Source organism: Penicillium daleae (assembly GCF_028827525.1).
Source record: "Penicillium daleae strain IBT 16125 chromosome Unknown utg000007l_segment0_segment0, whole genome shotgun sequence".
Taxonomy (NCBI): Eukaryota; Fungi; Ascomycota; class Eurotiomycetes; order Eurotiales; family Aspergillaceae; genus Penicillium; species Penicillium daleae.
The window spans coordinates 71,980-99,894 of record NW_026623155.1 but is presented as its reverse complement, the minus strand read 5'-3'; the positions used below and the strand labels follow the sequence as shown (position 1 = coordinate 99,894).

Here is a 27,915-nt window from a genome sequence, read left to right as displayed (position 1 = left end):
GGTCTACAAGCAGGAAACTAGTATGCTGTTTCAGTTAAAATCGCCCTCTCTGCAACACAAAATATATTAACGTAATTCCCGCTTACCCTGGCCACCCGCTTACCCTGGCCACCTACCCCTAGTAGAAAATCTCAGAGTCGATTATCTCAACCAAAATCCATTGAATTCACTAATAAGAACTATTCTTACATCGATTGATCCTGTGGCCAATTTCCCCACACCCACTACACCTAGGCGGGGCCCTGGTAGGTGGTGGATTTGCCTGACTAGGTAATTCGCCCTGCACATGCGATACTACCCCATCAGCTTCTACCGGCTGGTTCAGCTGTTCCACGAGCTGTAGGCCCTCCTCGACTGTTAAACCCTCTTCGCAGGGTATATGCTTATGCGACCGATTGCGCTTCTTAACGATTTTCTCATTGGCTGCGCGTAGATTCGCATTATCCTGCGAAAGTAATGCGGCGCTATGTAAGGATAGATAGCTACCCTTAATAAGCTGATTTATCATGCTATTGATTGGGCTCGGAGGGCTATTTGACCGCCGGTGTAGTAGATCCTTGAGTACTGAAACTTGCTTTTGTAGCTGGACGACGGTTCTAGGCGTTTTTGGTGTGAATTGGCTAGATCTGCTGCTTGGCCGGCTGCTTAGTGGCGAAGGGGTTCGTAGAGAGATATTAAGCTTATTTAGCACTCTCTCTGCATTCAATGGTACTAAACCACTAGCTGCGAAGCTATTTTGAATAGTAGGATTGACTGATTGAAAGGCTTCTAGCCGTGCACGTTGGTAGTCTTCCAAGAAATCGAATTTATCGATATGGTTATATCCTCTACGCGCAAGATCGCTTACGAAGCGACCGTACGCGCGCTTTAGCACCGTAAAACAGCCAACATCTAGTGGCTGTAGTAGATGGGATGAATGTGCAGGCATACAAAGAGGTATAATATCGTTTTCTGTTCATAACCGGTCGAATTGAGGCGTAAGGTGGCTACCATGACCATCAAGAATTAATAGCCGAAACCGGCCTCGTACGCGCGAATTCGTGCGTGGGATAAAGTGCTTTTCTAGCCAGCGTAGGCCAATCTCATCGGTAGTCCAGCTATTATTAGATATTTCAAATCGCCAATCGCGTGGTAGGTTATCAAACCAACCAGCAATAGCTACTTTGCCTTTAAAAATCACACATGGCGGTAGTGAATAGCCATCTGCACAGATAGCTTCGATAGCAGTAACCCATTCACGATTCCCTGGCTGTAGGATAGATCGCCGACCGTAGTATTCAGCTCTCGTAACTACCTTCTGCGCTGAAATAAGGCCCATTGCGAATCCTGTCTCATCAAAGTTGTAGATATCCTCCGCTTGTATACCGTTCTCGTCGATAACGCGCTGTACGGTCGTAAACCACTCTCGTAGCGATTTTGGATCTTCGTTTAGTGCGCGCTGGTAGTCATATCGCCTAGAGAAGCGTGTTCGAATCTCATCGCGTCGATTTATGAAGGATGATGACCAATTCTTGCCAACCGTCGGCGGAGGATAGCTACCACGCGCAGCTAGTAGGATATTAGCCATTTCGGCTACAGTAGCTGGCCTAGGCGCTGCTCCACGCGAATCCATAGAGATAATCCAATCAACAAGCGAATCCTCTTCTAATTGTGTGAGTTTATGGCGTGGGTGGCGTCTCTCTGCCATAGAAACAACACCATGAGCGCGTGTTTGTAGTGTAGCGCGTGGTATTGCGTATAGCCTTGCTGCTTCGCGTATAGATTTAACGCGCCCATCTTTGATATCATTAAGGGCTAATAAGATCTTGCCCTCCTGATTGGCCGATTTCTGCCGAGATTCAGAGCGAATTGGTGGCATGGTAGATGGTTGAATTAGGTAGGTTGGTAGGAAGACGCGATTTTGGATGGGGTGGCCAGGGTAAGCGGGTGGCCAGGGTAAGCGGGAATTACGTTACAAGGAAGTAATATGGTTAGGTAATTCCGAGAGCCAGTAAGCCAGGTTTTGACCCCCTCAACGTGAATTGAGAGAACAGGACGATGACCAAACAAGCTGCTGTGACATAGCTGACGTGGTCTGCCAAATGTTGTAGTAGATGCGAACACATCAGGTCAATGATTGGTTTCCCAAGGAGGTTACTAAATATGCTGTCATCAACAGACCGAAGAGGGTCCCTTGTGAAAGGGGGCCATATGCTGTAGGATATCTCTGGAGTTTCAAATCAAACCGAGAATTTTGGTTTCTTTGGGTGTAACTGGTACGACACTGTGTGATCCGGCTTGAGAATCGAAGATTCGACTGCGATGAGAATTTGTGCTGAACTCATGGCGTGGGTGCTGACCTAGCCGCCGGATTCTGTCCGCTTCCGTGTGTTTGACCATCATTACTGAATGCGGGTGGGTTCGCTATTGAGCCCCACTTGCCGGAAGCTGACGGGAGCGGACAGGAGCGGACAGGAGCGGACATGTCCGCCTTTAGGTCCATTTGAGCTTATACTTGCGGCTTTTAGAGAGTACAAGTGCAGCATTGCAACACCCCAGACTATGCAGCAGCTGATGCTGGGGTTTCTTTGAAGGCAAAAGAGAACGGAATCCACGGAAAGTCGGCATAGACAACATCGTTCGGAATTTATATTTAAATCAGATCGAGCGCCTGTTGAATTAATTTCTATCCTTCATCTCTCAGTCACTTCTATCGGTTGGCTCGGAAGGTCGTTTTCTTCTTAATTTCCAGAACCAGCGCAAGATGCTCTCCAAGCAAAATATCCTTCCATCTGAGGCAATCCTCGAGAGATATGGCACTCGTTTAGCAGGCAAGACAATTTTTATCACCGGTGTCTCAAAGGACTCCATTGCAGGTGAACTTGCACTGCAGCTGAGCAGTGTGAACCCTGCCTTGCTGATCTTGTCTGCGAGGTCGGAGTCTCGTGTCCAGCCCATTGTCGAGAAGATCAAGGCCAGGAACCCTAATGTGGCTACTCGATTCCTAAAGATGGATCTCGGCGATCTAAAGGATATCCACAGAGCGGTGCACAGTTTGGACGATGTCCCGAAAATCGACCACATTGCTGCTGTCGCAGGTATTATGATGCCCCCGTATGGAACTACTGCAGATGGAGTTGAGTCTCAGTTTGGCGTCAACTACTTGGCAAACTTTTTGCTCGTCAAATTGTTGCTACCCAAAGTTGAAGCCGCTGGACCACATTCCTCAATCATCATCGTTGCAAGCTCAGCGGTGCGAAGTGGAATAATCAATTTCGACGATATCGGCTACAGTGTCAGTACTACATTTTGTTCCTCTTCCCGAATCCAAGGCTAATGGCCCATAACAGGACGGCAAAACGTACGATACTCTGGCTGCGTACGGCCAGTCCAATGTTGCTCGAGTTATGTTTGTAAAGAGACTAGCCCAGAAGTTGAGTGCGAAGAGGATCCGGGTCTATAGCATCGACCCTGGGGGTATGTCATTATCACCGAGTCCGCAATTTGCGACTATTATAATTTATGCTAACGCTTTAAAATGAATTCAAGCCGTTCAATCAGGATTGCAGCGCCATGTTACCCCTGAAATGGGAACCTTTATTGAACAAAGTTATGCCTCCGGTCAAGGTATGTGTTGAACCTAAATCACTAACGGCAAATGCAGTCATTTGTGCTGACCTTTTTCTTTTTTAGCCCTGCGCGACGTTGATGGAAAGGAATACAAAATGCCGCCTTGGACAAGCAGCTCTGAAGGAGCGGCAACCATCATCACGGGCATGATTGATCCGACCATTGAGACATCAAATGGCTCCTTCCTGCACAACAATGCCGTCGCAGATGAGGAGTTGCATTCGCATGTTGTCACTCAAAGTAACTGGGTCAGACTGTGGGGTTTGAGTGAGAATCTGATTGGGGGGAAGTTCACTATTTGAAAAATAACAGATGTTGCACATATGTTCCATAGCCGGGGCTGTACTTGTCCGCCGACGGGCGAGGCTCCCAGAGCCCTACATAAAGGAGCTCAGGCCCCCTCCCCACTCCCCCCAATAAAAAACGTAACGAGCGAGATACCTGGGAAGTTATACCCAGCCTCAGTCGCCTCAGATGGCTACCTGGACGCCATAGGAGTTTGCTTGGAAGCCCTGTGGCTGCGCCTGCCGAGTAGGGTTGTCGAGCAGCGCGTGGTACTAGTAGACGTCGAGCCCGAGGGAATTCCGGGTGTAGAAGTCTTCTACTAGGTAGATAAACCGGCAGCATATGATTTCATTGCTACTCCTATGGCTACCACCACTACCACTACCGCGTAGGCCACCAACATGACCACCGGGGAGCACCAGCCTGGCCCGACAAGCCATAGGTCCTCGCCTTCTCTACTAGATTCTGCTCCAGGACCACAAGAAGCACGGTAATAATGGGCATCTGGTTAGTCACCAGTGCCGCAGAGAGGCGAAATAAGGTCGATCTCCCACCAACGGGAGGTAATATCAGGAAGAGACAGGGCACCGTGGAGAGGAACAGGTGGCATAGAGCCTCCCGCTGTTGAGAGCAGCAGAACTGGAGCGTCTGGTAGCTAGGAATTCCTAGTCCTCGACAGGTCCCATGAGAATCTCAAAAAGTCCCGCCCACTCCCACGGAGCAAATTCCCATGGGCCTAGGGGGTGGCCACCCACTTTCTGCCTGAATTTTCATAATTCTAACATCGACATAGAGGACATTCTGCACGAGCCTGTGCAGATCGGGTATTCCCAGAAGTATGATATTCTTGACTGGATTGAGAACCTCTACCAGGAGTCTTGCGGATTTGAAATAGGGACGTTCAATGTATCTTTGCCATTAAGCGTACTAAAGAAGCAGACGGATAAATGACCGGGTTTGGCCAAGGGTTATATCTCCGATATCATTTCTGTGATTCATATTTTCACTCAAAAGGCGTTGAAGGTATCTTGCGGGGATGAACGAGTCAGTCATAAGATCTTGTCGTTTTTGATGGACAATCTCATCGCCAAATATGAGCAAGCTCTTTATATGGCAGATTTTCTCCTCCGCATCTAAAGGGAAGGGACCCTGATGACTCTAAATCATTTCCTCAATAGTAACTCGCAAAAATGGCCAGTCCCCAATACAAAAGGCACTTTATATGTCACTAACGATCACCTAAATCGTCAGGGGTGCATTTATTGCGCCGTCAAAGAGAATTCGTTGTCCGATTGCTCGCATGGAGAAGTTGTTTGAGTCTCTGATATCACTCAGTTTCAACATATGTATAACATGACGCACACTGTTCAAGACATACTTGATATTTTGAAATTTCTACTGTGCAATGATAAGGAAGAATTTGCTAGCTGCTCACCAAACTATTTAAGAAAAGATCGAAATATAGCGAGAATAGCACGCCGGATGGCCGGTTTGCGTTCACAGCCAGACGTTCCGGTCTTTACCGCATCTGGTTAGTATGTTGTCAGCATCCGCGATGGACTTATTTTCACGGACCTAAGCATCGGACTTAACAAGCACTAAGTATATATAAACGAGTCGTTGACTGAATGCTGTCCAATTTACTCTTAAAATCACTTGACCGCTAAGTAGCCATCAGCCTCCAAAATGCATCTCATTCTCACTGGTGCAACCGGCCTAGTCGGCTCTGCCGTGCTTGACTCCATGCTCAGAAATAGCACAATCTCCAAAATCTCGGTCCTAAGCCGGAGACCTGTGCAAATGGCAGAAGATGCGAAAGATCCGCGAGTGCACGTCATCATCCACAAAAATTTCGAATCTTATCAGCCAGAACTACTCGATCAATTGAGAGATGCGGACGGATGTGTTTGGGCTCTGGGAACAAGCCAAAACAACGTGAACAAAGAGTATTACAAAGCCCTCTCTTTCTCCAGTGCGCGGTGTGTTTCAGCTCTGACAGTCAAAAGGCAATACGTCAAGATAACTAGGGACTATGCCCTGGCGGCCGCCGATGCATTTTCCACTCTTAAGCCCTCGGACCTTCCCTTCCGCTTCATCCATGTGTCCGGCGAAGGAGCCACACAGGACCCAGGGAGATTGTCACCGATCTTTGCGAGAGTGAAGGGCGAAACTGAGTCACTTCTGGGCAAGTTATCTGAGAAAAATCCAAGTACATTCCGCGCAGATAGCGTGAGGCCTGCGTTTATCGATCCAGAGATTCACGATGCTATCAAGCCGTATATTCCTTCCAACAATGGAATCCTGCAAAGAATAGGAATGGTCTTCATTGGCCCCGGTATAAAGTACCTTTACAGATCTTGGCATTCTCCCACGAATCATCTTGGCCCATTTTTGACTGAAATGGCGATGGGACGAATGGATGAGAAGTTGAAGGGCTCAGGGGTTTTCAAACTCGGCGGTGGCTGGGTTATTGAGAACAAAGGTATGCGGAGAATGCTAGGATTGTGATCATCAGGGGAGCATGGATTATGGATGACGGGCGTCATGTATAATATGAATAGACTAATTTACTCTTCTGTTCGTTTTCACCTTCGTTTCTAGCTCATTCTACTAGTCTGGAAAGGAATCCATACAAAGTAACTACTGTAGATCCCGGACGGAGCTATTCTCTGGCAGTACACAGGGTGGAGGATCGCTAACGGATCTTTGCCCCGGTCAAATCTTGGTTGTCCACGATAAGTGGGCTGTGAGCCCTCCGCCAATGGGCCCTCATTGTTTCAGTCGCGCGAGCTGTATATTGACAGTTTCGACTGGGCACCAGTAACCGCGATAGACCGGTAATTCGGGGATCGGTCGGGAGGTGGTGTTGCGGACAGGAATGGCAACTGGCGAACGGACGTTGTTTGTTTGCCCCTTATGCAATAGAGGCATGGATTACCGTTTTAGGAAGTTTGCTAACGGATGGAGGCCTGAGGCCAACATAGCCTATAAAAGGCTCCTCCGCTACTATTCTCATCTTCCCCCTCTCTAGATTTGATTCCTTCGTTGGACGTACCGAAATCGATGCTTTTTGGCTCCTTTTTGATTGACTCGTAACAGGTGGGGGGATAAAAGGCGGGATAAAAGACTCGTTAATAGTCTCGGCATGGTTTGCCGCCCGCTATACGCCTGCACGGGCAGATGGATATCGTCTATGCTTTACGGCTAATGGGAAATGATACTTATGGTATCCACTACATGTTGACAGGTTCTACGGACCCAGAACCGATAAGTAGTGTTATAAGTGAAGAATTTCCCAACGGAGCATGGCATTGTTAATGCAAGAGTGAAGAAAAACTGTCTCTACTTAGAAGAGAAGATAAGAGTCGGGTAAAATAATATTCCAGAGAGAGTAAAGAAACTTAGGGGTTTGCTTGTCATAGCGATGGGCCATTTAGAATATGTATGTACGAGTTGCATTGGCAGCGGCCTTCGGCCGCTGCTACGGGATGTACTCAGAAGAATGTAACGGAAGGGAAATATTTATGAATTCATAAATTTATTAGACAGGGAGGAACGGTCAGGTGTCAACGTTGTGGAGGCTAACTAATATATCCTACCCAGGGCCTCCACCTCTCCTGCTGTAGTTCAACATTTCCAAATCACATAAACATTTCAGGTCGTCCCATGCACCACCATCCTATCACAACAACCTCGGATAACCCAATATGGAAATAAGAGGCAGAAAGCGTGAGAAAAGGTTTCTGTTCGATCCCAGTCTTGTAATAGAGTGGAAATTGTAGTCTTAAGTGCAAGAGAAGAGGGACTAGCTTATATCAAAATTGACACAGCATTCCACTCTGGGCTCAACACCTCGTAGGAGATGGTTCCACAATCATCAGTCGCTTGTGCATAACTCTTGAATTCTCTTTCGCTATCAGCGAGCGCTGTATAAAAATTTCCGGTCGCTTGTGCGATGGCTTTGTCCTTCTCTGAGGTCTTGTTGCGATACACTCGAAATTTCGAAGCAGCGTAGATGATCAGGCTTTCTTTATTACCTGGTTTGAAGCTGAGTAGGTATGGTATATGCGAAGAAAGAAGCCATTCTCGGGTGTGATTCATGGGCAGCGCCTTGACAAGGTGATTCTCCGTGTAGCCGAGCAGGTCGTGTAGAGAGGATGGAGGCTCGGTGTAGAGGCAGGGAGGTTTGTTGACGACAAAGGACTGGTAGTAGTTTTGTAGATAATTGACAGCCGTATGCTGGGGAGATGCGATGTGAATACACATAGTTACACAATCAACCAGCTCCTCGAAGGTGCTGATGGTCGGGAAGGATGGCAAATCGGCACCACTGGGACTCCGCATCTCTGCAGACCAGGCCTGAATGTATTCGTCACGCAGGATGTCTTGGTCAGCGCCAGGCCCGGGATAGTCTAGAGCAAGCATGTCTTGCACGTAGCTCCTGATCTTGTGCCACATGCTATGAATGCATCTAGCGTATGCATAGTTGTGATACTTCGGACGGTCGAGTTGCTCCGGTGGGAACCCACGATGGCTGAGATCTGTCGGTATGTAGCGTTTCTTGAAGTCAAAGTCCTTGTAAGCGTGCCGGATAAATGAAGAGGCTTCATCCGCCTCAAACCCAATTAAGTCGACAATGACATGGGGAACGAGAGTGTTCCGGGCAGCTGCATTGAGTGCCAGGGTCTTCTGCCAGTGTGGGTAGAGCAACTTCATCACAGGATGGTTCGGGTCGAGCTGTCGGTGAGAGGCAACGATAATGGCCTCTTCAATTAAATGAGTGTTGGTGAGGTGCACGGTGACCTCATGCCGAAGCCAGTCGCTACATTGCACGCAGGTCTTGGCTATACCAAACCAACAAGTTAGCGCATAGCTAAAAGCCGTGATTGGTCGGGTGGCGTACCATATCTCCAGGCCCAGTCATGAGCCTCGTCGGTTATCTTCTGGTTTTGGGCCTGCTTTTTGCTTCCCGACCGGACATCCTTCCGCTTGATCAATTCCCGGTTGTAGATTGTCACAGATTTCTCAGCACTGCCCCGCCAGTCGATGACGATAGCTAGCGGGTAAAGCTGACCTTTATCATCAAGATAAAAGAGACACACAGCTGCGCAACCATATCGATAGCTTTTATTCTTCTTATCCTTCTCCTCTGGTTCGTCAAACTCACATTTGATGATGGCAGTTGGGTCCAGTCCAGCAGCATCGCGAAAGTAGCTGTAATCCTGCATGTACAAAGACTCCTGGCAGCTTTCACGGAGATCCGCAATGGTCGTTTTAGCCGCCGCGTCATCTGGGCCTTCTGCGGCTTCAATAAAATGCTCTATCCAACGATCTGAAGCCAGTTCAATTGTTGTAGGGTTCGTCCCTGTAAACTGCTGCTGGGCAAATCGCGCGTCGCTGTACCAATCTGACAAATCGCCCATGTTGGGAAGATTGAATATATCTCTCCGGAACCATGCTCTGCGAGCCTCCCTGTTATATCTTTCCACATCTTCAAGCCTTTCCCCGGCGTCGGGTCTGCCCATAGAGCCAAAATAAGCGGATGCGGTTGTCTCCGCAGTTTCTCTTATGAATCTATTTGGTACCACGCTAGGTAAGAGCGAGCTTAGCTGAAGGAGGCGCATCTTATTGAAAAGATAAGACGGCTGGAGTGTTGATTTATGGTCGCCTTTGTCCTTCGCTGCAGCTGGCGCATTGCCGGCAAGGTTAAGATGTGGCGGGTAGCCGTCTGAGCCATTGGTGAAGGCAAAGAACTTGCGTTTCTGGTCCCTGGTCAGAGGCGACGGAACCAAGGGCTCGAAGTTGGCTGTATCCATGAAGGATACAAAACTGCCGAGCATATTAGCCACCTCCGATGACCGGAAAAGGTCGAAAGCAAATACCGCTGTTCTATAAGATCGTAGATCTTGGTAAGCGCCAGCTGAGTCCCCCTGTATGTTCCTTCCTCAATCGGAGACGCCCCTTGTTCATAGGCTTTCCGATGTAGATTCTCAGGGTTTTGCTCAAATGTCTTTTTCTCGGCATCGCTCAAGGGTTCAAGCCTCCCCGGCAAATGGTCAGTATTCGCCAATTCATTGATGAATACACCATTGTCAATTTCATTGACAGGAAGCTTTTCAGGGTCCCTGGGCCAGTCTCCCTGAACGTCGGTATGGCCAAGCACGACAACAGGAGTGAGTAGGGTAGCGTTTTGTGCCATAACTGCTGGAAGGGTGTCGTATTGATTGATGAACTAATGTCGAACTTAAGCTAGCTGCTAGGCTTCCAGAAATTAGTAAGCCTATATAGGATGATTCAGTGTACAGGACTGAGAGCATTTCAAATATGTCGCCATCCTCAAAGAATGGTAGATTCATCAGTCATACTACTGACTAGTGATGTCATGACAGTAATCGAGAACCAAGGTCAAGGTTCACGTAGCATACTACGTTGCGGCAGCACCTTCAAATTTATCTATAATGTTAAACGTAATGAGCCCCTCCAGCTACTGTGAATATGTGTGGATTACTGCTTCTCGGATACCGTTAGGAGCTAGGCCGAGAGATCCAGAGTAGCCCCCGTTTGGAACCGAAAATGTTCTACACTAAAGTAGAAGTCCCGCGTCGCTGTGGAGATGAGGTTCCGAGTAAAGGAAGGATTGAATGCAACTCAACGCGTGGCGTTAGGAGTTAGTGACTCGTGCTATTTCCTTGCCAATGTTAGACCTAGCCAAAACCCGCAATTCTGCCGGTTAGTCAAGATTAGCCAATCCTCACCAGCCCGCCAGATTGCTAAGGCTACTAATATAGCCTTAGGAAGGCTAGCCGAAAGCGGTATAAATTACCCGTAGGAACTGGCCTTGGCATCCCCCATCAAAAAATATTTCACGTAACCCAGGCCCTATAGGGTAACCCCCTTCTAGCTAGAAATCTTTTAATATTTTTTGATAGATAGCTAGATTAGGCTATCTTATTAAAGATTTAAAAGACCCGATCGGAGAATTCCACTTTTTAGGGTACTTAATGGGGGGTTGCAATATTTAAACCTTAAATTCGTGTAACCCCCCTTGCCAAGACTTTTTAACTAAGATTTCCCCCCCCCCCCCCCCCAAACCCCCCCCTTCTCCCTGACATGGCCCGACTATGTTTAGGATTCGTACGAAGTTCGTAAAATGATTATTTGCATTCGCCCCGACCCTAGCTGTTACTGCCAACCTTTCTCGCCGGGTGTGGAGCCTTGACCGATGAGGATTGGGACATATCTGATGGAGCACTATAGGTTCACCGGAAACACCACATTCCTCCAGGAGACTGCTTGGCCAAATCTGCAGAGCGCAACTGCGTTCTACTACTGCTATACCTTCATGTGGAATGGATACTACACAACGGGCCCGTCGTTGTCTCCTGAGAATCAGTTCATTGTCCTAAAGAATGAACCTACGGCAGACCATGTAGAAGGAATCGATATTTCTCCAACTATGGACAATTCACTCCTCTACCAGCTATTCAATGATGTTATCGAGGCTTGTCACATCCTTGGGCTGACCTCAAGCGATTGTACTAACGCCCAGACATATCTGGCCAAAATCAAACCGCCTGAGACTGGCTCTTACGGGAAGGTTGCTCATATTTTTTATGTGAAAGAATTAGAAATCGGAGTTCAGATTTTCAGGTTTTGAATTGATTTTGAACAGCTACTCCAGGGCAGAATAAATAGAGGCTGTGCCTCTAAGCAAACATCATGTGAATTCGCCTTAGCGGGGGATAACGTAATTCCTAGTTAAGTAACTAATCGTTCTTGGCCAAGACTGAACGGGCCGTCCCTAGAATTGTCAGATCCAAGGCCAGCAGCCAAGCTCCTCCCAATACTGTAAAAGCACGCATTCACAGTACAGCCGTTTTTGAAATCACCATGACCAATACACACTTCATAACTAGTTCTTTTCTGGACCCACTACTAGGGTCTTAGCGCGGATTATTTGTTGAACAGGCTGCGTTAATGAGAGGCGCAGTAGTTATTACAGTACTCCAAATAGCATACATAAGTGTGACTGTTGTCGGGTTTGCGTGTTTGCTGCTTAGTGCGGGGTCGAACAGCGCCTCTTTCAGGCCCACTTTTGGCTCTTTTCGCAAGGCTTTGTTGTGAAGGGAGCCATACACAGCCCACCGTGAATGAGCCTCGCCGACTATTCGAGGCTGAGCCGGATTTAAAGATCTCTGCTTCTGTCATTGAGTATTCATCCAACTGGCCATTTCCTCTTCTGCCTCAGAACTTCGACCCAGCAATATTTTACCCTCCATCCTTCCAGTCTTCCACAATTAAATAGAGATCCTTGGAGCGGTTGCAGCTTCTGACCAACTAGTCGGGACATTTACGTCCCTCTACAAGGAACTGAGCGAAGCGTACCGAGTAATACGTCACGCGAAAAGGGAAGTCCAGGAGGTAAAGAGACGTACCAGAACGATGAAGAGGCTTTGGAGTATCTTTGGAGAGACAATGAAGGATGTCTCCAACATCGAAGAGTTCTCTGTTGACTTTGAAAGGTATAGGAAGTTTGACAGAGGTCTTAATAAACACGCACACAATATTATCGACAGAATAGAGAGCATTCTCGATACTTCTGCATCCTCTCTACACAACGAGAAGACTTTCGGCCAGGACAGACTTTTGAACGAGATAGACATGGTTTGTTCGGAGGAAAGAGGAGTTACGTTTGCTCTATGTGGACATGAAACTTCTCACCAGATACATGAGGACTTTTATCAACCTAGTCTTGCTGCAGATTGCTCTAAAGCAGTACGAGCTTGACAAGTCTGCTGCGACCAAAGCTCAAGTGTACGCCTGCACATACCATAAGAAAGACAGGCAAGCTAATATAGCCTTCCAGGGACTCGCTAAGCCGCGCGTTGAAAGACGAACTCAGGGGCATCAAACGCACCCAGCAGGCCCATCTATATACTCGCAGCAAAATGCAGGAAAGAGAAAAGGATGACTTCCTCCTCGAAGTTCGGAAAATTGTCAGGCGGGAACTGGTGAAGACCTCGGGATCAAATGCTGAGGATGATTCATACTCTGATTCAAGCTCTGATTCAAGCTCTGATTCATCTTCTGGCTGGAATCCTGGTCCAAGCTCTGGTCCAAACCCTGGTCCAGGCCACTCTCCAACTTATGCTCCTGGTCTTGTTCGCGTCCTGCTACGAGTACTATTCCAGGATCTAGTTCAAACACTGATCCAAGCTCTGGATCATCTCCGCCCCCGCCTCCTCGGTCGATTTTCCCGTCCACCCAGTCACGACATCCCAGAAGGCGTAACACCGGCCAAGGCAGTCTTCAAGTCCCTATAGGAGACGTTCAACCAACATCCAGCTCGCCTGCACAGACTGCGGCCTCGCTCAACAGTCCGCGGTATGCAGATTTACATGGCGCCTCTACAGATTCAGCATCCTTGGACTCGAGTATCGAGGCAGCACGGTCCACAGCGCAGCCAGATCCTGCCCGTCCTGCTGCATCTCATAAGTCAGGGGATGAAATAGTGCACATGTCAGATCATGAAAGTAAAGCCCGAGATTGGCCGAACATGACCGATGATGGCCTTGCGCATCGAACCACTAAACAGGGGGCGTCTCCCATCAACAGAGCTGACGGAAACAATCCAGGCTCTGCAGCACACACTTCTCAAGCGCGATTAACAAACCGCGCCTCGGGAGACGAGCTACCCCTTCAGATCCACACAATAGGGACCCAGGATAGGTCATCACCCAAGAAAACGAGCGACGAGTCTTTAACAATCCCATCAATCTTACGAGAGAGCAGGCGATATGGAAAACGTCAGAATAACAGGAGCCTGGCCCCGGTTTAGGTTTCGGTGTCTACGATACCGTATCCCGGAAACTTTGAGGGACATCTCAGCTAAGCAGAAACTATAGTTAAAGGGGCATTATCTGCATCAGATTTCTTGTCATTACGCATCGCCCCCATAGGCCACTCAGATACTTACACCTTGTATTGCCTCTTCATCCCGTTTCATTTAGTCTTATAACAATGACACCCGTGCGTAAGAAGCGGTAATTGTGAAGGGCTGTAGTAGAATTAATTCAATCGTACTAGGCCAACATGCTGTTTACAAAAAGCTTAGAGAAAAGAAGAGAAAAGGACAGATGTATCGGCGCATAGTACATTGGCGCCAGCTCCGACGAGAAGGCTCGAAACTGTGATAATCAAGTTAAATATCATTATATTTCCCGTGTTCCATACGTTTTGATGTTTTAACTGACCTTGCTCATGACTCTCGTCCGCGTTCATCGACCACGGCGTTTGTCCCAACTGTCTTTTGCGTCAACAGGCTTACCAAGAAGCAGCTGAACGACTTCAATAGAAGTTCAAAAAGCTGCCCGATGCAGAGGCACGGCAAATCTTAGATCTCTCACGTTGACATTTGCTCCGCTGTCAAGGAGCTCCTTCACGGCTTCTGTTTGACTGAGCTCAATATCGAGGAAAAGGGACGTGACGCTGAAAATTGATTCATCTTCGTTCTCAATGTTCAGAAGTCCATCCTGCACAAGTCGCCTAATTTATTCAGATTCGCTCATTATTACAGCTGTCAGGAACTTGAGATAAGCCTTGGTATTGGTAGCGCCCTGAGACTGGTCTATCTTCGACTGTCCACAGTAGTTGATCAGTCGATCTTTCCTACAGAGAGGGAGGTTGTTTGTCATGGGCCCAGAGAAGTCCCGCAGTCAGGAAGCTCAGTGCAAGACACAGGCAATACATGACTGGGGCAAATCCTTCAAAAAGTCCGATGCAGTCAATATCGTAAAGGTTGGGCTGACCGCATCTAAGAGACAAACTTCCTAGCTGCCTCTGGTTCGTCACTTTCGGCGATATATAGCAATGCGGAGTGGCCCTCCGGCGTGACGAAATTTATAGATGCCCAAGGTTCATTCCCAAATCTTTTGAAGTATCAACTGGGTTGGACCATTCCGATATGTACATATCATAAAGAAAAAGAGGTTTGGTCAACGAAGATCTATCCGCTTCTATGGTCCAAAAATTACACATCTCAGTGGTGATGATGGCGAGACTCTTTGTGTCTTCGCAAATGATCAGCGTGCGGCGCAGCCGTGACCATTGGTTCCTTTTCTTGATTGGCCATGAGCTCCAACCTCTCCATCATGTCCTCAAGACTGCGCGTTGCATGGTCTAGATAACCCGTTCCATCGTCCGTAAAGAGCGGGATTGGATTCTTCAGGGACTCGTCGGAGACTCGCACACCTATCAGTTGTTAGCACCATTCAACGTTTTTTATAATCCTATTGGCAGGTCACTTACTCTCAACCACCCAGGTGCTGGGATCATCGGGATCCTGGGCCCTCTTGAACAAAGTCGTCTGCGGCGCGAATGTAACGTCACATCCATACGCAGAGCGCTCCTGAATACCAAGCAGCGGATTGAATTTTAGCCCGAGCAAGCACACCGCGTTGCTATCACCCGTCAGAAATAAGTCTGGGTTTCCCCAGAGGTTCAGCCCGCCTAGGATATAAGCCATGTCCCACGGCGAGGAGCTAATCTCGCCCCCGTACGCCAGATCATGGCCGTTGTGCATGCCGGACGAAAGATTGATTCTGAACTTGCGTGGTTGACCGGGCCAGGCTGTGACAGTATCGTATCGATTCCAGATTAATTCAGTGCCGGTTCTCTCTATAAGTTGATTAGTTTGCGGTGATCGCTATTCAGTGAAGAGAGTAGAGTGCAGACCGTGTCGTGAATGCGAGAAATCAAACTGTTGATTACGCCTTGGTACTGTTGTTGATGGGCACTGACACATGCGACTTCCTATACAGTTCATAATTAGAATTCTCAAGCGATGAGAAATATCGATTAGGAAATTACTTACCGCACCATAGCCTCCTTCCTCAGACCTGGATGAGTTATTTGTTAGCAGTGTTCCAAAATACCATGTCTCAACATGACGTACGCATTGACTATCGTACACGGTTAGCAATATTCTTCAGACTAGATTTGGTTAGCCACTCACAAGGAAACTCATCACACGAGATACTTTCGTCAAAGCCCTGCATTATCTTATAATCGGTCGGTGCTGGAACGATAACACGCGCACCATTGATCGTCTGTGTGCTTTGCCAGTTGTACATCGACTGTACCTCGGTTGGCCACAAGGCAGTTTTTTTTCTCGACGCACTCCTTGGCTTTAGCTTTGCATGCGACCGCTCGATTGGGACTTGGCTGTTCATTATCCGACTGGTAGGTAAGTTCCATTCCGTTTCCTTTAATCAGGCCAGGGTTCTTCTGGAGATAGTTCCGAATGTTATCGCAGATCCCTGTGTATTGAGCATTAGGGTTTTAATCGTTCAATCATCCAAGCAGAGGGAGTGGGATACACAAAAACGCAGGACAGGGGACACAGACCAATGAAAGACGCTGAGGCAAAGTATGCCAGCGTGTCCTGATTCCGGTTCTCGACAGAGCTTGTACCAAACAGATCGCAGTTGTAGAAGAGAGCAGGCAGGTTGTAGCACTGTGGTGCACGCTTGGTGGTTGCTGTGCCCGAGCCGGCTCCGTCGCTGTTCAATGTACAGGAGGAGTTGCCCGCACCCACAATTGTTGAGCATTCCACCAGTCCACCAAAACAGCCAGCACCGCTGCCGTTAGGAACGAGACTCTCCACGCTGTCCCGCTTGCCAAGAGGGCTGTCGTTCGAGTATGTGATGCAAGTGTTGTCCGCCAAGACAATCGGGTCATCAGGGGAGGCCACCTCATATGAATTGCCCCAGTAGGCAAGATCATTGAGGAATCTGTTTTGGTAAGTCAAAGTTGGATAGAAACAGAGAAGCGAAAAAACTCACGAGCCGTCAGCAGAAACAAAGAAAGAGTACAGATAATCAGCCCAATAGCAGAATCCCGCAGACGGGGTGCCGTCGTAAGAAACAGATGCAGATGCATTGACGCCCAATGAAACAGTGTTTTCCACGCCAGCAGTCACATATCCAGACATAAGGTCTCCGCCCAGTACAGAGATACCAAATTTGACTTGCGGAGTGAGTGTTACTACAATCATGTTAGCATCTCTGCACAGGTGAAGTGGCATAGACAAACGCACAAGCCATATTGCCCTCTGCCGTTAGAGAGGCATCGAAGATAGGTTCAACACTGAAAGTCTGAGGATCGTTGCCATCGATGTCCTTGGGCATTACAGTCGCGTCTGAGCCGCCGCCGTCCTGAGGGAAGTACACTTCGGCACGGGGCCACGATGCGACCACGCCAGCATTCAGCTCTCCAGAGATACTAAGTGACGCATCCATTTTGCCAGTCAGCTCAAGCTCTGGTCCAATACTGATTAGACCTTTGGTGGAGAGACCGGGGAATGTAATGCCGCTGATAATTGATTGTGTTCCGGTAGTTGACTGCCAGACAGCCTCCCCGCGAAGGGTTAAGAGAATCTGCAATCATCAATCAGTAAGATCAGGCAGAAGTAAGTGTAGGTGGAAGGGCCATACCGCTGCTTTAGGCGCAACTGAGAAGTAACCATAAGCGGCAATCAAAGAAGGGGATGGGAGAATAGCGCCCTCAAAGTAATATCCATACTGGGAATTGAGGCCCAAATGGATGTTGGCGTCAAGATCCACGGTAGCGGTGATATTGAGATCAGGACAATGACCCTCAGCGTGGAAGAGCTTGATGGTTTCGTCGTATTCCATCGGAAGGGACCCTTGATCATCCTTTACAATTGTAGTCATCTTGGACAACCAATTACTAAAACTACTAAACCAGCGCTTGCGCTTGCTGGATGGGGTGTCGGTGATATGCTTCCTGTATAGATATCAGCATTGCAGCGAATCGAAGCAGAATGAAACAAACGTACCAGTATTCAAGGAGATTAGTGTAATCAACTCGGAAATTAACATCTCCCTGTCTCTCCGGCGATACAGCGGCCAAGTTGTAGTCAACAGTCAACTCGTACGTATCGGTGCTTGAGCGTGGTAAGACATTAGAACGAGCGGATTTGCCAGCAGAGCCCATCGCAACAAGGCTAATAACCCGTGCAAATAGACCGGCTCCGATGTCCTTAGGCATCTTCACGATCGTGTTGTTTGCACCACCTTCGAAAATCGACATACAACCACTGGTACCGTTGATGAAAGAAGAGGAGCACTGGATATGATAAACCTCGATCTTATTATCGAAAGTATCATCGCGGTATTCAAACATGCTTCGCCGTTCGTGCATCTTCAGAGACCGGTTGTTCCTGGTCTACGAGGAAGGTCTATTTATCGACAAGAGACTCGTTATATACTTGCGGATCGCTATCGATCATGACAAATACAAATAGATCTATGCTTTTATCATCGGTTACTGGGTAATCATTAGCGATGAACAGAAAAGCTCTATAGAATGTGATATGATCGTACTATCATCGTTTGATGTCTTCTTAACATCATAATAGTACATCACATGATCTTTATCAGGATACTCAAAGAGATCTACTAGATCCACAGGCCGATATTAGGAGGCAGAAGGGGGATCGCAGCAAAACGAGTTGTAAGGCGCGTGTCCTACTCTATTACTATATTCCTAATAATTGTTATTGTTGATTAACAAATCAACTTCTGTACGCCGAGTAATAAGCACCTTATCGCTCGGACAGGTATCGCAAAAATGCTAGTCATAGTTTTTGTATGTGTCTGGGGTCGTTAGTTTTAGTATATTCCACGTACTATAGAAAAGGATAGATCGTACCTGAAGAAGGGTAATAGAAACTATAGAGGTCTAAACACGTAGTTCCTGTATCGGGGCTTAGGTCTATAGAAGGAGGTGTTAGAGAAGGCGAAAGGTATATAGAACAAGAGGGTGAATCTCACTAGATCCTCTAGTTGTGCTTCCCTACTCGTTTATTATCTAGTTAGTAGGGCAGGATTCTGCGTATCTACTCTAATAGTACTGATTTAGCAGACGGTTAGTATTACAATAAAGTGATCTCTAGTTGATCACGTATTATATAATTCTAGTCCGATTATTGTATATGTCTGCTACTAGCTTATACTTATTATCGCTACAGGTGCTACTAGTCCTAGTACACAGGCTAAATTCATTTCCTCCCTCCTAAGTGCAGCCCTCGGGTATAGCATTAGTCGGGCAGCAAATCATACGATACTAGGTATTGCCGTCTATCTCACTACTAGAGTAACACTGCTTGCTATCGGGATTCTAAAGCGCACTACCGTTACTAGACGCAGAGTGAATATAGTCTAGGACACTATACCCTGTTTTGTATTACCTAGTGTTCACGTCCACGCAGTCGCTGATATAATATTTAGTACCCGTGTATGCTAACAGGTTATAGATAAGTGATTTCTTCTAGGAATCCGATAGCACGCCGCCGTCGAGAAGATCGTTCCTATTAACAGCCTATCTAAGAAGACTAGAAAGAGCCTGCTAATTATAAGTATCCTGATTAACTACCCAGATCATAACGCCTCCTAGGTAGACTAAATTCGCGTAATCAACCTTCTACTAAAAGGTTTGCGCATTATCAAATAAGATCCATTAGTCGCCGTTCTAGATAAGATAGTTGACGGCTGCTTCTTCGTTCTAGATAAGCTTAGAGCCCTACTTATTAACGATCTATGTGATTTCTAGTGTTCGTTAGCAACAAATAGAAAATTACTTATATACCTTAAGCAGGACGTGACAAACCTTTGTAAGATAGAATTCTAGAGCTATTAGAACAAGGTCCCGTAACGCCGCTTTCTGCAAATAGATAGCCAGGGTCTGTGTAGGAGAGTTTAGATAGGGTAAACGAACGGCTATAGAAGCCTATACCTATTACGACCTACGAGGGGTCCACTCCAGCCCGCTAGAGCAGATCGAGTAATTGTTTGATTTCCGTTAGGTTAGTGTGTGAGCTAATCACCTTTCCGATATATCTATACTAAGTTAGTGATATATGAATACATAATAGAAATCATAAGCGAGGGAAGACTAACGGGTCATTGCTATCCCAGACACTATGTAGGTTATAAGCCATTAGATTAGCCTAGTTAGCGCCACCGTCAAGCATTGCGGGGATGTCGAAATGTTGCATATACCAATAACTAGTTAGAATAGTGAAGGTAATCCCGTAGGCTTGACTAGACGCATCAAATGTCTCTCTCAACTGGTTAATTAGCAAAACATAGTTGAGAGTATCCGCGTCTTTACCCCCTCGGTCCGACGCCGCGGGATACTCCTAGTCTAAATCAACACCGTCAAAGCTATACTGTTGCAAGGTTTGAAGAACTGTCTTAGCAAAAGCCCGTCGTTTATCCCAGGAGGAAGCTATATCAGACTAGTATAATTGCGTGTTTCCCGGGTTACTAAAAGCCCAGCCGCCGATCGACATGTAGTAGTTTAGTTGAGGATTGTTTTGCTTAAGGGCGATGAATTCTTCGATCAGCGAGTCGATATTATTTGTCCTATCGTCTATGAAATATATATTAAACGAGCTATTATCGCCGATATTTGGGCGAAATATTGCGAACGCGTAGTTAATATATGTCAATCCGCTAACAGACATTTCGCTTGGACGCCACGTATTACAGGGTCTTCCGCTTGACCAGGACTTATAGTATCTAACAACCCGATTAAGGACATTATCAGAGCTGCACGAGGGGATAGTAGGATTTCCGCAGTTGTCGCCTTAACAGCCGTTACCATAGAAGTCAGTTCCTGTTCCGTAGAACCCCTATTACGAGCAGCAAACCTAAGATATCAGTTAACACTCCTAAAAGAGGGTACTATGGTCTCAACTCATATTCAACGGGCAGCTAACGGTGGGATCTTTAGCATCTTTTCTATACTAGGCAGTGGTATCGTAGTTGCTAACATAATCGGTTTAACAAAATAACCTATAACCACAGATCTAGATATTTTAGTAAGCGATATAAAGGTTCTAGGATATAATAAAAGTAGGCTCACGCCTTAGTTATCTTTCTATTAGCAACACGCTCTATTCACGTAGGGGCTAGTTGTGTTGCAGTAGATCGTCTGCGCTTTAATAACAGAACCTAATAGTACGGCTAGGAGGAAAACCCTCCAGAGCCGGCTAATTCTGGTAATACTTATTGCTACCTTACTAATATAAGTAAAGTAAACATAACGAACGGTTTATTATGCCCGAGGAGCCTAGGCTATGTGTAGAATTTATTCTAGAGCTAAGGACAAGTATAGACGAAGTGGGTAACCTGTCGGCAAATCTCTCCGGTTAGTAGACGAGAGACTTAGAAGTTCGGTTATATCCGGTTATTCACTTAACCCTATCCTAATATATAAACGGAAATTAATATACTAGGATGTTAGGATGTTTCAGGAAGGGTATTTTTGAACTTTATAAGTAGCAATTCACAAGTGAATCCGTGATTAAAGTATTCCACAAAAGGCAAAGTAAGAGCGATAACACTACGAAAGTACTTTAGAGAACTTAACTCGATAGTGATCGATACGAGGAGAAAGTGAATCGACTCTATAATAGAGTTTCGTTCCTAGCGAAAGTGGATTAAATGACTAAAAGTACAAGCTAGTATCAGCCTAGCTATCGCTAGTTAAGCGGGGGCGAAATAAGAAACACAACGACGAAGTGAAGTTATGTAGTAAATAAACGGTACATACAATACTATTAGTACGGAGAAAAGATATAATAGAGTTATAGATTCCTAGTCGGATATTTGCCTATCTACCACTAATAACTATCGAGCTTAACAGAAACTAACAAGTAGTTATGGGAGGCCCGAAGAACTTATAGCTACTTGGAGTTCTATACGCTCTTGGGGTTACTGCCGCTATTAGCAATAGTACTTTGACTATCTACTAAAGCTCGGACTTAGTTAACACCACCGTATCTGCTGCTTGTTAGCAAGCGCTTACCTCCAATATGACCTGCTTTCGTAGTTTGCCTACCGCGATTACTAGGGTAACCTCGTAATCGTCGGATGCGCTATCTATGATCTACGACGACTCTTATATAACCTCGCTGAACAACTAGATATCATCTATCAATAGTAGCTATGGCGCTATAGCTTAGTACAATATTACTAGCACGGTATAACCGGCAAGCTCGGCAGGACAGGAGCTGCTCTAGAAATAGTCCGCGATATATATCGAAGACCCCTCGGGCAATTTCTGTAATCTAGTAATTTAGAGCGCGGTATCTAATAGTGACTAGACCGTGCTCTACAGCGCTTGTCTCTTGGACTATTTGACGATAGTTGTCAACTCTCTATAGGGATAGGAGGTTATAGACCCGGTTGCTGTGGAGAGTCGGATTCAGAGCTGCTTAGCGACTGCTTTATACTCGGTCACGTATATAGCTACGACAACCTTAACTTCAGGAACCGTATTATTATCGCCTACTTTCAATATTCGATGCAACACGACTAACCCAGAGACAACTATATACACGGCAACGGGTAATGAGATATAAGTCAATATCTCTGCTGCGAAGAATATATCTACTCTGGTATTAGCGGTATTGAACGGGTTAGATAGTGCGTGCAAGTACCTCACTGCTAGCTAGCTCTTGTGTCTACCGAGTATCTACTAGATATATTAGGTTAGAGTAAATGATTCCTGTGCCTCGATAACGGGGAACCTTACTCGTTCGGTTTCAACAACGATATTCCAGTCCTGGAACCCTATAATCAACTACTAGTGCTCTAATCTGAACACTATGGTTGGTTAATATCTCTGTATTAGGTATGTTTCTCTGTATAGATAATTCCCTTTATTTGTAGTGGAAAGATGCTTACTCTCACAGTCCCCCTAGTACTACCTCTATTCCTGATAATTTCCCACTTCTTCTAGCGACAACAGCTGTGTATAATAACTCCTTAGTCTACTAATTACGGGGGATGTTTCTTATAACTAACCCCCCCCCCCCTCCCCCCCCCCTCCCCCTAGGCCTGTCCCTACTAATGCTGTGACTATATCTAACACTAACTATGGCTATTAGTATACTATCTAATCTAATGATACCTGCCAAAGCGTTACTTCGACATTCGGTATTTCTAAGGATGATTTTTCTTGAACCCGTAGCTTAGAGCAACGTGCTCCTCTCTTTAGCTTGGTAATAGCTATATATGTCTCTTAGTAGTATATATGGAAGAGATCGTGCTGACCTTTTAGTGTGTGTAACTAGTAGGAAGTATTCAATTATATCTAGGCTACAACAGTAGTATAAGTTCCTACACTACCCTGGCTTTAACTATTAACCCTAACGCAACTTTAATAGTAAACCGTACTACTACGTATATATACCCTCTCTTATCTTGACTTTAGATTTACGCCTTATACTAATGACCTTATAGCTACTTCTTTTACTCGTTTCCTCCTCTGATAACTACTACATCGGCCTATAACAACACGGCCTAGACTCTTACCTAGAACTACACTCTTTGTGCATAGGCAATAGCGTATTACAATATCACGGCGGAGACCGAGTGGACAGACGATATATACGACGATACTGATTAGTTCTCTAAGTACTAGCGCGTGTGTCTCGTCGATCCGGAAAACTTACCGATATCTGTATTTAATACGAGTATCGTTCTAAGCACAGGTTCCCTATCTAGGTCTACCTTAAATTCCGCTTCTATAGGGGCAACCCCTACCCCGAGTCCTACGGCTTCCTTAATATCTACGGCAACGTCGACTTTGATAGGTAGGGTCTCGCTAAATAGCCTCTGTGGCTCGGCTAATAACGGATAGACCTGCGCGGGCTCGATATTTAGGAACTACTGTAGTATTTACAGCGATTGGTAACTTAGCTCCTTTTTCTACTTACTCTACCTACTCTTTAACCCTCTCTTATGACTGACTAATTACGCTTTCTCCCGTCTTAGTAGCTTAACAAGCGATTACTGTGGTAGTAATTGTGATCCGAACTATAGTGACTGCTCTACCTCCGGTTCTAGCACCGTAGCGTCGACATCTTCCTCGACTAGTGCGATACCGTCGGCAACGTCGGGTTCTAACGTTTCGCCTAATAGACTCTGCGGCGCTAGTAATAGTGGCTACACCTGCCTCGGATCTTAGTTCGGCGATTGCTGCAGCTAGTATGGGCACTAGTAAGACTTAGCCCTGAGATCTATACGTCTAACGATACGTATCGAAACATGGTAGGCTAACAAGATCGAAAAGTAGATCGACTAGCGCGTACTATGCTTCGGGTAGCTGTTACCTCAACTATAGTAGCTGCTCCCCGTAGTTACAATATCGAAATATTATGTATGTAGTATAGTCAGGTCGATAGGAGAAATCAGTGTTTCTCGGGTACAATAGTTGTGAAGGGGAGAGACGGATAGAGAAGTAGATCGTTGATTAGAGGGTTTTCGCGGTGAGTAGGAAGGGCAAAAATGTTAATAATAATTCCAGGGATCGACATCGAGCGGATAAGGTTATATAAATATAGTAAATACTACTAATATCGGGTCCGTACTCCGTACGATACTGCTGGTCCTTAGATATAGGAAATTAGAATAGTGAATAGTAAGTAGTTCGTCCACCGGGTAGTTAACCCTCGCTCGTTAGTAGAGCTTTTGTCTCTCAAAACCCTACTACTACATAGTAACCCTTATACGTACCCTCCTTATCGTTTTTAGACCCTACGTGCAAGATCTTACAGTAACACAGCAAAAGTATTTAGAACACAAGCCCTATACCTGATTATATAATATTTTGCCTATCGCAAAACATCAGCCAATAATCTTTGTTTTAATAAATACAACCAAATAATCAGCTAGTAGTCCCTAGTAGAGCATAGGATACGTAGGTACGTAATGAATAAGTAATTGAAGTAATATTACGTTGTGGGAAACTTTCTATGGTCTCCTACTACGTGCTTTTGGTAGGCGGTAAAAATCTACTGTAGGCGGTCAGTGAAGTGGGGCTGGGGGTGTTCCAAATACTTTTGCTGTGACACTGTACTAGTAACTAACTAACTAACTAGTTACCTAGAGTGTGATTTATCTACAAGCTCAACAATGATTCATGTACCGAACTCGGGTTACGGCACGGGGCCAACTTTCCCCTGCCTCTCTCGACTCTCGAGTGTCTTTTATTATTTATAATTGAAAAGGGGACAAGGTACCACGGGCTACAGCAAACCCCCCCCTAACCGCCAGTCAGCACGGATGCTCCCTTCACAGTCTAAACACCTTCCCGTCACGGGAGGCGCAGCCTTGAAATGCCAAGAAACTAAATCCTTTCAAACCGCCGACATTGTGTAATAATAATTTGCCGAAAGGGTCCATTCTTTGATCCCGCCTCTTGCTTATCTTTGCTTGTCCAAACCTTGTCGCACAGCGGATCTCCAGAATACACAACGTCTAAACCTAATCAGGACGGTGTAGCGTTAAGCCACTCGTTGAATGTGTAACGTAAGGTAACAAGATATTACTCGGATACGAGCCTTGATGAAAGGAACAACTTGGTGGGGAACTTCTTCCATTCGGGGATAAGATAAAGGGGAAAGAATCCCAAGACTAGTGATTAAACATAAAACCCTCTGTTACCGCCCACCTTAGTCATCGGTCACTTGACCGGCTGTAATGATACTGAAATTTGAGCCCTTCCTCATAACGGGTGGCCCACCCGCGAATGATTCTCAAATTATAAGATGAATCTATTCAGTATTCAGTAATAAAAGCTTCGCAGGGCAATCTCTTGGCACTTCATTTCCCTCTGAGTCTGAACACCCGAAGCTCGTGACGATTTCTTAGTTAATCTTCTCTGTCAGGGAGTCCTTACCTAATTCAGTAACTAAAACTAACTACGTTAGTAAAAAATCATAACGTAATCCACGGCCGAACGGATCACCCGACCGAACGGATCACCACCTCCCATGCGAACATTTCAAAATCGATTATCTCCAGCAAAACGCATTGAATTTTCTACTGCTAGCGATTCTTACAATGATTGATACTATGGCCAAGCTCCCTACACCCACTACACCTAGGCGAAGCCCTTGCTGCTGGCCTGGTTGGCTGACTAGGCAATTCGACCTCCGCATGCGATTCCACCACATCTTCTTCTACTAGCAAATCTAGCTGTGCAGCTAGCTGTAGGGCCTCTTCAATGGTCAAACCCTCTTCGCAGGGTATGTGCTTAGTTGACCGACCGCGCTTCTTGACGATCTTCTTATTAGCCATGCGTAAATTCGCATTATCCTGCGCAAGCAATACGAGAGTATGCAGCGATAGGTAGTGGCCCTTGATAATCCGATCTACCACTAATTTCAATAGGCTTGGAGGGCTTTTTGACCGCCGATATAGTAGATTACTTGTGTAGCTGAGCCACGGTCTTAGGAGTTTCTGGTACGAATTCGCTAGATCTGCTGCTTGGCCGGCTGCTTAGTAGTGACGGAGATCGTAGAGAGATATTAAGCTTATTAAGCACTCTTTCTGTATTAACTAGTACTAGGCTAGTAGCTGCGAAGCTGTTTTGGATAGTGGCTAATTAGAATGCTTCTAGCCGTGCGCGGTAGTAGTCCTGTAAGAAATCGAATTTATCGATATGGTTATATCTGTTATGATATTTTGCACCATGAGGCTATTCCTATGTTGAGGCCTTAGGCTTCAGGCCTCCAAGGATCACCAACCATGATATATTGGTTCGGTGATCTATTATCACCCTTTCCCCGCTGTTCCCACGGAGGATAGTCATCCGTTTCCCTGCATGTCTACCCCTCCTTCGAAAGAGGGGCTTACTGTATATAAGGCCCAGCAGAAAACGGGGCAAAGGGGCCCCCTAAGAAACAGTCTCTGTTATAATTTGACTTAGTGCTTTGCTCTCCTACCTAGTTAACAGGCTTTCTACCCTGCAAGTAGACCATATCTTTACAATTCTGTTTCTTCTTCTTTAGCTACCTAGGAGAGATAGCACCAAGAACTCGCTCAACACCCCTCTATAGAAGAGGCACCGAACCCCTCCCGTATCGTTGACGAACCAACAGCTATAGAGTCCGAAACCCTCTATGCCAGCTAGACGACTACGTCGGATCTCGACCTAAACCTTGCAGCTACCTAAGCTACTATCGAAAAGCTGTAACGCCTAAAGGACCTGCAGGATCAAGCCGAACGCCTAAGATCTAAGATTATAGGACGAAACCTAAACGATTTCCTGCCGAACCCCTACTAGGAATCCCGCTCCTCGTTAGGAAAGGACTAGGAGATCAAGCTTAGAAATCTACCTATTTTCACACTCGACTATACACTCTAGAAACGTTAGGAGTAGCTCCTCGATCTGCAATAGATATTCGAGGGCGTACTAAAGCGATACTACGACGACCGTACTAAGATTCTTAGAGCTATTTGCTATATAAACCTGTTAGAAATGCGTCTGGTGCATAAAACCGTAGAAGAAATCGTTCGTGCACACTAATCTTAGTGCCACGATTATGGAAGAGAGACGAATCAAGATAGAACACGATCGGCTGATTAGACAGAAGAATCAAGTAGTGGAAGGTTGATTCAGATGGTCTACTATGTCCGGTGATTCTTCCTGAGATAAAAAGGATGTTAAACTTGTTCATTCTAACTAGGAAACAGAGTGCAATTTATAACTTGAGGAATATAGCAAATATCATATAAGGAAATCAAGAATATTTAAGGTCATTTTAGAGTGTTGAATATTCCTTTGCCTAGTCGGGCAATGTTGACACGATCGTTAAAGATCAGAATCTAGGATTAGAATCTAGGGGTAAACAAGATTAGGTTTTTCTAGCGGTAAGCAAGATAGGAATGCTTAGTAAGTAGGCAGGATTCAAGATATATATCTAGCCTATAGGCTATATATACCGATACACCTCCTTAGCTCTCGATATAAGATGATAGGTAAGAGTAAAGTAAGAGCTAAATAAGACGAAAGGAAAAGTAGGTAATTATCTAATATAATAGGGATACTTCTATGTGTAGCTGCTTAACAAAAGCGTGGTGTTTTTCGCTAGGTAGGCGTTTTATGAGTCTATTAGCTAGTATTTCGGTTGTTTTGACCTAT

At 46.0% G+C, this 27,915-nt stretch overlaps 7 protein-coding genes across 7 annotated transcripts; 4 read left to right on the top strand and 3 right to left on the bottom strand.

Annotated features, from left to right (window-relative positions):
• Positions 1 to 2,743: 2,743 nt before the first annotated feature.
• Positions 2,744 to 3,911, top strand: N7458_007279 (uncharacterized protein; the record flags this gene model as incomplete). Its single annotated transcript, XM_056910661.1, has 4 exons — positions 2,744 to 3,274; positions 3,330 to 3,456; positions 3,529 to 3,606; positions 3,673 to 3,911. The coding sequence occupies 4 exons, from the start codon at positions 2,744 to 2,746 to the stop codon at positions 3,909 to 3,911; spliced, it is 975 nt and encodes a 324-aa protein (XP_056763487.1).
• Positions 3,912 to 5,580: 1,669 nt separating this feature from the next.
• On the top strand, positions 5,581 to 6,402 carry N7458_007278 (uncharacterized protein; the record flags this gene model as incomplete). The annotated part of the gene is made up of 1 exon (XM_056910660.1): positions 5,581 to 6,402. One exon carries the CDS (start codon positions 5,581 to 5,583, stop codon positions 6,400 to 6,402), a length of 822 nt encoding a protein of 273 aa, XP_056763486.1.
• A 1,302-nt stretch (positions 6,403 to 7,704) lies between these two features.
• Positions 7,705 to 10,093, bottom strand: N7458_007277 (putative lipoxygenase; the record flags this gene model as incomplete). The annotated part of the gene is made up of 3 exons (XM_056910659.1): positions 7,705 to 8,738; positions 8,798 to 9,723; positions 9,777 to 10,093. 3 exons carry the CDS (start codon positions 10,091 to 10,093, stop codon positions 7,705 to 7,707), a joined length of 2,277 nt encoding a protein of 758 aa, XP_056763485.1.
• Positions 10,094 to 11,116: 1,023 nt separating this feature from the next.
• On the top strand, positions 11,117 to 11,551 carry N7458_007276 (uncharacterized protein; the record flags this gene model as incomplete). The annotated part of the gene is made up of 1 exon (XM_056910658.1): positions 11,117 to 11,551. The coding sequence occupies one exon, from the start codon at positions 11,117 to 11,119 to the stop codon at positions 11,549 to 11,551; it is 435 nt and encodes a 144-aa protein (XP_056763484.1).
• A 1,291-nt stretch (positions 11,552 to 12,842) lies between these two features.
• On the top strand, positions 12,843 to 13,217 carry N7458_007275 (uncharacterized protein; the record flags this gene model as incomplete). The annotated part of the gene is made up of 1 exon (XM_056910657.1): positions 12,843 to 13,217. One exon carries the CDS (start codon positions 12,843 to 12,845, stop codon positions 13,215 to 13,217), a length of 375 nt encoding a protein of 124 aa, XP_056763483.1.
• Positions 13,218 to 14,932: 1,715 nt separating this feature from the next.
• Positions 14,933 to 18,117, bottom strand: N7458_007274 (bacteriodes thetaiotaomicron symbiotic chitinase; the record flags this gene model as incomplete). The annotated part of the gene is made up of 12 exons (XM_056910656.1): positions 14,933 to 15,144; positions 15,202 to 15,568; positions 15,628 to 15,705; positions 15,767 to 15,791; positions 15,848 to 15,854; positions 15,908 to 16,008; positions 16,073 to 16,211; positions 16,300 to 16,685; positions 16,737 to 16,938; positions 16,991 to 17,330; positions 17,388 to 17,700; positions 17,753 to 18,117. 12 exons carry the CDS (start codon positions 18,115 to 18,117, stop codon positions 14,933 to 14,935), a joined length of 2,535 nt encoding a protein of 844 aa, XP_056763482.1.
• A 1,206-nt stretch (positions 18,118 to 19,323) lies between these two features.
• Positions 19,324 to 19,915, bottom strand: N7458_007273 (uncharacterized protein; the record flags this gene model as incomplete). The annotated part of the gene is made up of 4 exons (XM_056910655.1): positions 19,324 to 19,398; positions 19,564 to 19,694; positions 19,725 to 19,744; positions 19,875 to 19,915. The coding sequence occupies 4 exons, from the start codon at positions 19,913 to 19,915 to the stop codon at positions 19,324 to 19,326; spliced, it is 267 nt and encodes an 88-aa protein (XP_056763481.1).
• Between the last annotated feature and the right edge of the window lie 8,000 nt (positions 19,916 to 27,915).